The 10,234-nt window shown below is 32.5% G+C and overlaps 1 protein-coding gene across 1 annotated transcript; it reads right to left on the bottom strand.

Annotated features, from left to right (window-relative positions):
- Window positions 1-242: 242 nt before the first annotated feature.
- On the bottom strand, window positions 243-2,332 carry LOC120077467 (peroxidase N1-like). The gene is made up of 3 exons (XM_039031345.2): window positions 1,717-2,332; window positions 1,474-1,636; window positions 243-832 (listed from the first exon to the last, which is right to left on the bottom strand). Exons 1-3 carry the CDS (start codon window positions 2,179-2,181, stop codon window positions 414-416), a joined length of 1,047 nt encoding a protein of 348 aa, XP_038887273.1. The 5' UTR covers window positions 2,182-2,332; the 3' UTR covers window positions 243-413.
- Window positions 2,333-10,234: the final 7,902 nt, after the last annotated feature.

The following is a 10,234-nucleotide window of genomic DNA, read 5'->3' as shown; positions in this document are numbered from 1 at the left end:
ATAAAACAAGAGCGGGGTAAGTGTCAAACGAAAGCCATAGCAAGAGTCATAGGGTTGGGAGCTGTCTGAAAAGGGGAGGGGGAAAGTACAAAAGAAAAGGCTATTAAGGTGAGACTAAATTCAAACATTTTTTTTAGTACAACACAATTGAGGGGATGGGGGACGATCCAACTTTCAAGAAGACCATGTTAATTATGGTTAAGTTAAGCTCACTTTAACGACTAAATCCAAACATTTGAAAATAGTATAAATAGAACCAAAATGATATTTTAATCCAAAATCATATAAATTGAAGTATACATTATCCCTTTCATTGCAATTCGTTTTTTCTTTTAAACATTGCAATGTAAAAGAAAATTACAAAGAGACTAAAACGTATATATTTGTTCTTTCTCGCAATTCATGTCTAGTTATTAATTAACTGCAGAACAAACTTTACGAATTTCTCCTTGAGTTCCAGTCTTCACTTCAATGTTACTCATCTTAACCATAGATCTCCCGAACTCAAGATTGAAGGTCAAACCCAAGACGCCTCTCAAACCCAGAAAGCGTTGAACAAAACTGCGAGTGGAAGCGTCGGTCCATAGCTTTTGATCAGACTCCAAAACCCCACGTCCGTTCCTCAAGTTTGAGAAGAACATTGTGTCGAACCGGTTGGCACTGCCTGTGTCCAGCGCAACCCTCCGGCTCCCGTCGCCGTTCTGAGGACACAGCGCCTGCATCTGAGTCACGAAGGCTGGGTCCATGGTTGGATCTGGACCACCAGTTCCTGTGAAGTTGACGAGTCTGTAGCTGAAAAATTGGCATTGTGTTGTGCCAATTGTGTGCCCACCTGCTCCACATCAATTTTTTTTCTCGTTATTATTTATGTGGCATTAGCTTTACTCTATATTTGCATTCCAATCCGGACAAAGAGATGGAAAGTTTTGAAACGTTTTCAACATATATAGACATAACATTGATAGTTTTTCTAGTGTTTTTATTAGACATTAAATTTAAATTCATATCTTAGTTCAATTAGCTAATTTTGACTTTTTAATATGAATAAATTTTTTTAGAAACAAAATTAAAATTTGAAAATTTCATTAGACATAAAAATTATATCATAGATTAATTAGCTAGTTTTAAATTTGTTTTTAATATGAATAGTATCTATTAGACACATGATTGGAAGTCTAGAGTTTTATTAGACATAAAAATTAAAATTTATATATTACATTAATTAGCTAGTTTTGTTGACTTTTTCATAAACACAAAATTAAAAGTTTCGAATTTCGAGTTTCATTAAACATAAAAATCAAATTTATATCTTCAATCAATTAGTTTTAATTCTTTTTAAATTTGCATATTATCTATTATACACATATATGAAAAGTTAAGGTGTTATTAAAGGGTTTTGAAAATTTAAAGACGAAATGTTAACTAAACTTTAATTTAAGTTTAGAGTTTAATTTAATAATATAGATATCTTACCCACGAGAGTGACAAGATCTTGAGTGTTGAGACCTTTGTCGCTAAATGCCTTCTTTTGTTGGTCAATTGAATCTCTAAAACCAGGCAAGTTGTTAGCTTCTGAAGCTATTGAAACTGTGCCATCCCTTCGTCCTGTAGGCACTGCCCAACGTATTCCACTTGTCTACATCCAAACAAAATAAAGTTGTTTACACATGCAACAAATTAATTATTATTAAAATTTGGTACGGAGATATATCCTACCAAAACTACTGAGTCACGTGCAGCCAGAGTAAGAATATCAGCACAAGATACAACACCAGGACAAGCAGCTTCAAGCTGAGACTTAGCATCGTCAATCACCTCAAACCCGTTTAACGAAAGATTCGGCGGTGCAGTCCTCTCGCTATTAGAGCCAGCAAGGAGCACAGAGGCATCACAACCTCGAACGAAGCAATCATGAAAGTGCATTCTTAGCAAACCTGGAGCAATTCTAGGGTCAGATTGGAAATGAGATCGGACAGTAGATGCAACGATAGACTCAGCTTGAGGGCAAGTGCTGGAGTAGAAGCCAATGCGTGTGCCCTGGCCATGCACGACGATGCTACCGAAGGCGAATAGCACGATCATATACACGACCATGACGGACATTGGATTATATCGAACTTGTGCCATTAGATTGGAATAAGAGAATCGAGAAGAGAGGGTTGTTTGTGATGAAGTTTGCATGGAAATGAAAAGCTATTTATAGAGAGATGTATAGAAAAGTGAAAGAGTCAAAAGTAGAGTAAGCAAAGCCGGCTTGAGAGAGGAGGATGGGCTACAGCAATGCAAACGTTGTCGTTTTGGGGGATTTGTTGATAGTCAAAAGAAATGGATTATTGTAATTCCGCGTGGGACAGTCACATATAACTGGGAAGTACCTATTTTTCAATGGGAAGACTCAATCAGCAATTGGATTGGGAAAGTGGCAAACGACATGTCGGATTTGTCCACATCATGGTCCACAATCAACTTATCCAACTTTATTAACGTTAATAATTTTCATGTTTAGTATCCAAATATCCCATTTGAAATTACATTATATTGTTTAGACCTTAATTTAAAAAATAAAATTTATATAATTCATATAATTCTTATGGAATCCAGCTAAGGACGTGTTTTAATCTTTTTTTTTTTAAAGAGTGTGGGTAGTGATTTATGCCTAAATATACTTTAACCATAAACTGTTGGGTGGCTTGATGGTGCTACCATAATAATAATAATAATAATAATAATAGTTCAGTAGGGTTTAGTTTAAAAATAACAGAAAAAAAAAATAAAAGGTAATATGGATGCACCTATTTTGTTGCATCCTTTCTTACCACTTACATAAAAAAAAATTAAAATAATTTTTAAAAAAGAAAAATTTGTCATAGCTAGCAAATTATGATTGAATAATTTTTATGGGATGCACAAAGATAGGTGTTGTCCAGGATGCACTTAAGTATTTTTCAAAAGTAAATGTGTGGTACGATAGGAGGTAGAGAAATTATTTGAAGAGGTCATTACAATGGACTAATAGTATTTGTCTACATAGATTTTAGAGAGTACCTTGAATTTATACTCGTTGGTTATTAGGATATTTGCACAATTTTTAATCTACCTGAATTGATTATTATTTGGTAGCAAGATTGTGCGTGACTTTATTGAATAATTTGTTCAAAAAGTAACTTGAGCAAAAAGAACATGTTAGATTTGTGTTATTGATTATATATTTGTTTAAGGATTTTGGATTAATTCTTCTTAGGTTGTTTTTGATATAATGTTGTCTCAAAATATGTCTCAATCGGATATTGTCTTGGAAGTTGTTACATAGAATGCTATGTCCAAATGGGATCTTGTCTTGGAAGTTACATAGGATGCTAACTCTACAAAATATTTTTTTCCTTATTTAAATTATTCTGCATTTTAATTTATTATGGAATACTTTTCTTTTTGATGATTTGCTCATTCTGTGTGGGATATTTTCAATCATCTTGCTCGGTTATTTAAATACAAGAAGTATCCTTGCTATGGTTGCCACATCTAATATTGTGTGAGATCGTTTATTGAGTGTTGACAAAATACTTTCTATATGGTATGTATTCAAAAAGGAAATAATTAATGTAAGCTTGTGGCGACATATTCTTTCAATTGTTCTTATTGTAAATGTTTCATTCTTGTGAAGCTTTATTTGGTCTTTCAAGGAGCCTCAGACAAAATTGATCGAGAAGAGATTCTCAACCTTAGAGGAATCATAAGGTATCATTCATAGGGAAGGAGTTCTTAAACTTAGGAGAACCTAAGTTCTTCTAGTGAAGAGGAGTTCACAAGAAGGAAGAAAGATATCTTCAAAGTGAGAAGGAGTCTCACACACTTAGAAGGAGTATAAGTGTTTCATCACTCACATACTTGGAGCCTGAATTCGAGTGAGAAGGACTCTCACATCTAGGAGGATCCTATGTGATTAAAATAAGTTAGAATCTATATGTGTTTTTGTAATCGTCGTTATTTATAGATAAATACAACCTTATAAACGCTCTTGACTCTTACAGATTAGCGAATTATCTTTTCTGTACACAGTATCCCCAGACATAGGTGATTTATCATTAAACTAAGTTACCAATCTCTATGTGTTCATTCATGGTTTATTGTTTATTATTTTGTTGTTGTCTCTGAATTTGCTAGAATGTCTTGTGTGACATTTGTCTTGGTGAGATTGATCATCCTTAAAATTTGAGAACAAAAAAGTGAAAAGAAGGTGTGTTGCACAGAGAAAAAATGGAGAAATTTCAACTTGATCACTAATTTGTTAATGGACCTATTTTTTTTTTTTTTTTTTCGATCTCTTAAAATCGGAAACCGTAAAAAATAACCCTCTAAAGTTTCCCCTTTCACAACTAACACAATTTTAAAAAACTCCTTTTAAGCAGTTTTTCCTACACCTTCTAGCCAAGATCGAGCCCAAGATGGAGTTAAAATTTTAGAAATTTAAGTTTAAACCCCAAATTATTGTATTATTTTATTGTTACTAAATCATTTTACATTTATGTCCACAATTATTATATTATTTTATTATTACTAAATCACTAAATCACTAAATCACTTGTTTTTAAGAAAACCCACCAATTGGCTTGCTCAACAAGATTTTGTGTCGCAAAGCATTGCTCACTCTCACATTTGGCACTTGGGCTTTTTCTTCCCTTTTCGACCCCATCTCTTTGCACAAACTCACGTTTTTTTTTTTTTAGAAAACCCTCCCAATTGATTTGTTCAACAATTTTTTTATCCCAAAACAAGGTATGTATCACGTTTTGTTCTTTAGTAAAACTATTTGGTTACTAATATGCATTTTATTAGTACCAAAAATGTGTTCTGCATTAGATTTTACATAATCTCGGTGTCACACTAAAACAAGTATCACATACAATAGTGTAAAAAAATGCTACCATAGACTTTCTATAGTATTACAATTTCGGAACGCTATTGAAGTTCATGTTGTTGAAAGTTCTTAACTTTCAATAGAATTTTTTTTAATGCTATAAGAACCACTATAATAAATCGGCATTTGATCGTGTATATTTAATGTTATGAAAACATTTGATAGCGTTGGCAAAAAATATACTATAGAAAGTCTTTTATAGCATTTTTTATCATTGTAAAAAAATGCTTTAAAAGACTTTATGTAGTGTTTTTTTTTTTATAGTAATAAAAAATTTCGTAAAAGACTTTCTATAGCGTTCTAGCCATGATGACATAGATGATGTTATTGAAAGTTCCCGACTTTCCATAGTGTTTTTATAATGCTATAAAAACACGCTATGAAAAATTATTTTTTTGAGAAAAACGCTATTGAAAGATCTTATAGCAATAAAATTTCCCAATGTCCTAAACCATCAAAATAGACTATAACTGATCTTTGACTTGCCTACGGTAAGAATCCAGGTTTGTTCTTGCCCTCGGTAAAAGAACATTGTAATAGTTCTACTCTAAATCGTGCAAAGAGTCAAAGGCTTCTAGTGAATACCGAAGAGGAGCTTGAGAAGTGGATGTTGGTCAAGTTTTGCCGAAGCACTATAAAATTATCGGTCTATTTGATTTTGCAATTAATTTGTTAATATATTTGATTGCATAAACTTAATTGCTATAATTTGTTCTTCAATTTGTTTATGTAAATTTATTGATCTTTTTAAAGTGAATGTATTTGCATGAAATTCATATTTCAATTGTTTATTAACAAAAAGTGTATTGATTTGCTTACTTTGGCCCACATTATAAATTTGTTTTCATTAATTTAAATAAACCCTATTCATATGTTCTAGTCATACTAATCCTACACATTTTCATGGAGATCTTTAGATGAACCTCCCACTTTTACCACAAGAATAAGCAGAAAAATAACAGAGAAATTAAAAGAAATCAATAAAATTGGAAACATAAGAATTTACGAGGAAAACTCCCAACTTGGAGAAAAACCACGACCTACCAGAAAGAAATCCACTACAAAAAGAAATCCACTATGAAAAATAGAATAATTTTTTCCCCTATTCTAATTACAATAACACTCTCTCAAAGCTTTTGAGTACTTACACCTTGTTTCACTCTTAAATTAGAGAATATAAAAGGAATTTAATTAGAGTTAGCATACTGTTCTTAAATTCTAACTGGGACGACTTAAAACTAAAGGCATAGGTTGCTTTTATAGACTTAGAGCTCATCCCTATTTTTCAACTTAACCGATGTGGGACAAAGTGCATTTCTAATATTTTGCCAAAACCCAACAAATTCCACCTTGACAAGATATTTGAAGAATCCACAGCTTCTGGAACATCCATTATCTTCACTAACAACCATAATTCTCATATCATGGAATTATAACCTACTCCACCTTAAAAAGTAGACCACTTGGAATACTACTTCCTAAGATTTTCCTTTTTCGTCACATGCCAATAAACCATGCTGATATTTATGGTACAACTTCCACCTTCTTGGTTCACCCAGAAGTCCTTCATCCATCGACACAACTTCTACCACATACCTTTCATATCTGCCAAGTCAATGCCCGTGTGCAAACTTGTGGAACCACGAACATCACATCCTTTATCATGGTAAAACGAACATACCATGAGGATGAATATTGTCTTGCTTCAATGGAAGATATTGTCATCTTCCATGATGATGGAGACAACATTAGCATCCGACTCAGAGCTTTTTTGACAAGCCTTCTCTGTTAGGACAATCCTTTTCCATGTGTCCAGACTGTCTGCATTCTCAACAAATCTTTTTATGCACAGATTCTTTCTTCTTCTTCCACTTGTTGGCTACCAGTACTGAATCCTCTTGTGAAGTATGTCTTTCACTATTTAGTCTTCTTTCCTCAGATAAAAGTTTACTAGCAACCTCAGCAAATACTAAAGTTTCCTTCCCGTACATTAAGATTTGTTTCATGCGTTCATAAGAAGGAAGAGGTGACTAGATGAATTGGAGTGCCTTATCTTCATCTTCTATCTTCACTCCCATCACCTCCAGCTCAGAAACAATGTCATTGAGAACATCTAGATGATCTGATATTTTTGTACCTTCCACCATTCGCAAGGTGTGAAACTACTCCTTTATGCACAACTGAATTAAGATACTTTTTACTTGATACATTACTTCAAGCTTCCCCTAAAGCTCTTTGGCTGTTGTAACTCCATGCACATTTGCAAGAACATTCTTAGCCAGATTTAGCCTGATAGCACTTGTAGCTCTCAAATCCATCTCCTCCCAATCTTCATCGCTCATGCTAGATGTCTTAGAACCTTTACTGGAACCACCGCTGGACTCTCTTAGACCACTATCACCGCTTAACTCTTTAGAAGCACCAAAGCTTGGACTTCCCTTCAAGGCCTTGTGTAACCCAGCTTGTACTAGCACATCTTTGGCTTGCACATGCCACAAGTCGAAGTTGATCCTTCCATCAAATTTCTCCACATCAAACTTTACCGAACTCATAAAGTTTGACATATCTACTTCTTTTTCTAGTAAAACAGCAAATAGTGAACAACTTACACTATTCACAAACACCGCAACCTGTTTCAAGAATTCTTTTCTGATATGGAAGGTCAGACAATGCATGCTCTGATACCACTTATTGAGAAAAACCTTCCACTTTTACCATAGGAATAAACAGAAAAATAACAGAGAAATTAAAAGAAAGCAGTAAAACTAAAAACGTAAGAATTTACATGGGAAACTCCCAACTTGGAAAAAAATCACAACCCACCAGAAAGATATCCACAATGTGAAAATTTGTTACAATCATATAGAATAAATCTTTCCCCTATCCCAATTACAATAGCACTCTCTCAAAGCTTTTGACTACTCACACCTTGTTTCACTCTTAAATTAGAGAACACAAAAGATATTTAATTAGAGTTGGCACACTAAGCTTAAAGTGTTTCTAATTGGGACTACTTAAAACTAAAGGCATAGGCTCCTTTTATAGCTTTGGAGCCCATCCCTATTCTTTAATTTAACCGATGTGGAACAAACTACACTTCTAATATTTTCTTAAACCCAACAGGAGCGGTTGGGCACGATGGATGTCTGAAACGGGCAGGGGATTAATGCAATGGAGGTCTAAAATCTGTGAGGGGCAGATGTGGGGGAAGTCTAAATTGACAGGGGTAAGGGATGCGCACAGATTTGAAAACAAAACTCTTATTTTGATCTCAACCATACACATTCTTGACTAGCCTTATGAATTGCAAAAAACTTGGCATGATTTGAAGAGTGTAATGGTTCGCCTTACAAATCATCATAATATAGCAGTTTATCTATATGGTAAACATATAACTTGTTTGAGACCTAATCTTGTGTACATTCGATAAATATTCTTCATTTGCATAATAAATTAAATCAAAATTGGAGTTGTTTGACTAAAATAAACTTCACATCAATAGTTCTTCGAACATAACAAAATATATGTTTAACTTCATTTCAATATGTTTTTGTTGGAGAAGAAATATAACTAACTAATAAATTTACCAAGAATATTATATCAAGTTGTTCGTTATTAACGAGATATATAAGTGCACCTATTGCACTATGGTATGGTACTTCATTCTATTCTTAAGGTTGAATCATGATTTTATTTTTTTCACATCTAGTGATCAAACTACCAATGAAATATTAAATGGGTGCAGTGTTTTGTTCATGTAAAACTTTTTCAAAATCATTTTATATAAGTTGTTTGATGAGAAAATAATATGTCATCAATTTGCAATCCAGGACAAAAGGTCTATCATCCCAAGTTATTTCTTAAGACATTTTATTGTCTCTGAGAGGTCTTTAAAAGTTTTAATGTTGTTTTATTATTTTTCCATCTCCGTGATGAATACCTTTGGTGAATTTCACCATATGGTATTGGGTTGCGAATACAAGGTGTTTGGAAGGGACTTTCAAACGAAAAACGTGCATGCATGAACAGCTTTAAATCAATTTTTAACCTTTTTAAATACACAATATTTTATCCACCTATACATGATTCTATTGTTTTTTCAATAATTGGTCAGAATTACAGTGTATATGCATTGGAGTAATGTTAATTTATTAGTTAGTCTCATATATTTACACTCCCTATATACGATTCTGTTTTTTTTTTTTTTTCAATACACAGTAATTCTAAATGAATAAAGTCTATGCATGAAGCAACATTAATGTATTAGTTAATTTAATCTCACGTTTACCCATTTTTAGATTTGACATTACAATTTTAGATTTAAATATGCTACTTAGGACAATTATTGTCTTTTTTAGATTTATTAAAAAAAATTATAATTATTAATCCTAAAAATACTAACGACAATTATCGTATTTTTTTTCCATTATTTTAAAACATTAAAACCCAACTTCAAATTTGAATATTTCCCCACTCAACAAAATGTAGATAGGTGGAGAAAGGGAATTTCAAAAGGTGCAATTAGTGGATTTTGCACATTTGCAATAGTTAAAAGATTCCAAAAGATATTTGTTTTTGTTGACTTCATTTAGTGTTGACTTGCATGAACAAATATAAAAAATAATTTTCTAGCGTTCGTTTTCTTTTCTGTTCCTTATTTTGTTTAATTTAATTTAAAAGAAATATTTTAATTATTATTTTTTGTTCAATGGAAAAAGAAAGAGTGAAACTGACGTGGTGATTCAAGTCAAACTGTCAAAGCCGCCTTCTGTCGTTTTGCTATTAGGAAAATTATTTCTTTTTTGAATATTAAAAACCAACTTCCTCACGATTTTATTTTGGTTTTTTATATTTTATTTTTATAATTTAAATATATTAAATTATTTTTTACTAAATAGTGTTGTGAATGAACCTAAAGTCCCACATCGGGTGATAAAAAGCGATAGTCATAGGTATATGAGTGACAACAACTATTTCCATAGTATGAGAATTTTCGAGCAAGATAAGTAAGTGGAAATTGTACTAAAATATTGTCATACAAGTAGATTATAGTTTTTTATGTTGAGAATTATGATTGACGTTGAAGACAATGGTTGCAACACTGTGAATCCTTCACATATTTTGTCAAAGTGAAATTTTGTTGAGTCAGAAACACCTTAAGTTTGAGAGTGCTAACTTTAGTTAAGTAGCTTTTTTAATTCTTTTTTTTTTAAAGTAGTGAGAATGGTTTGAATTATACAAAAGATTTGATAGAATGCTCTTGGAAGGGGAGGGACTTTTGTGTGATAAATTTTTTACACATAGTAGGTTCTTTCTTAT

This window comes from Benincasa hispida, chromosome 5 (assembly GCF_027475165.1).
Source record: "Benincasa hispida cultivar pf3 chromosome 5, pf3_genome.v1.1, whole genome shotgun sequence".
NCBI lineage: Eukaryota > Viridiplantae > Streptophyta > Magnoliopsida > Cucurbitales > Cucurbitaceae > Benincasa > Benincasa hispida.
This window is presented reverse-complemented; position numbering and strand designations above follow the sequence as displayed.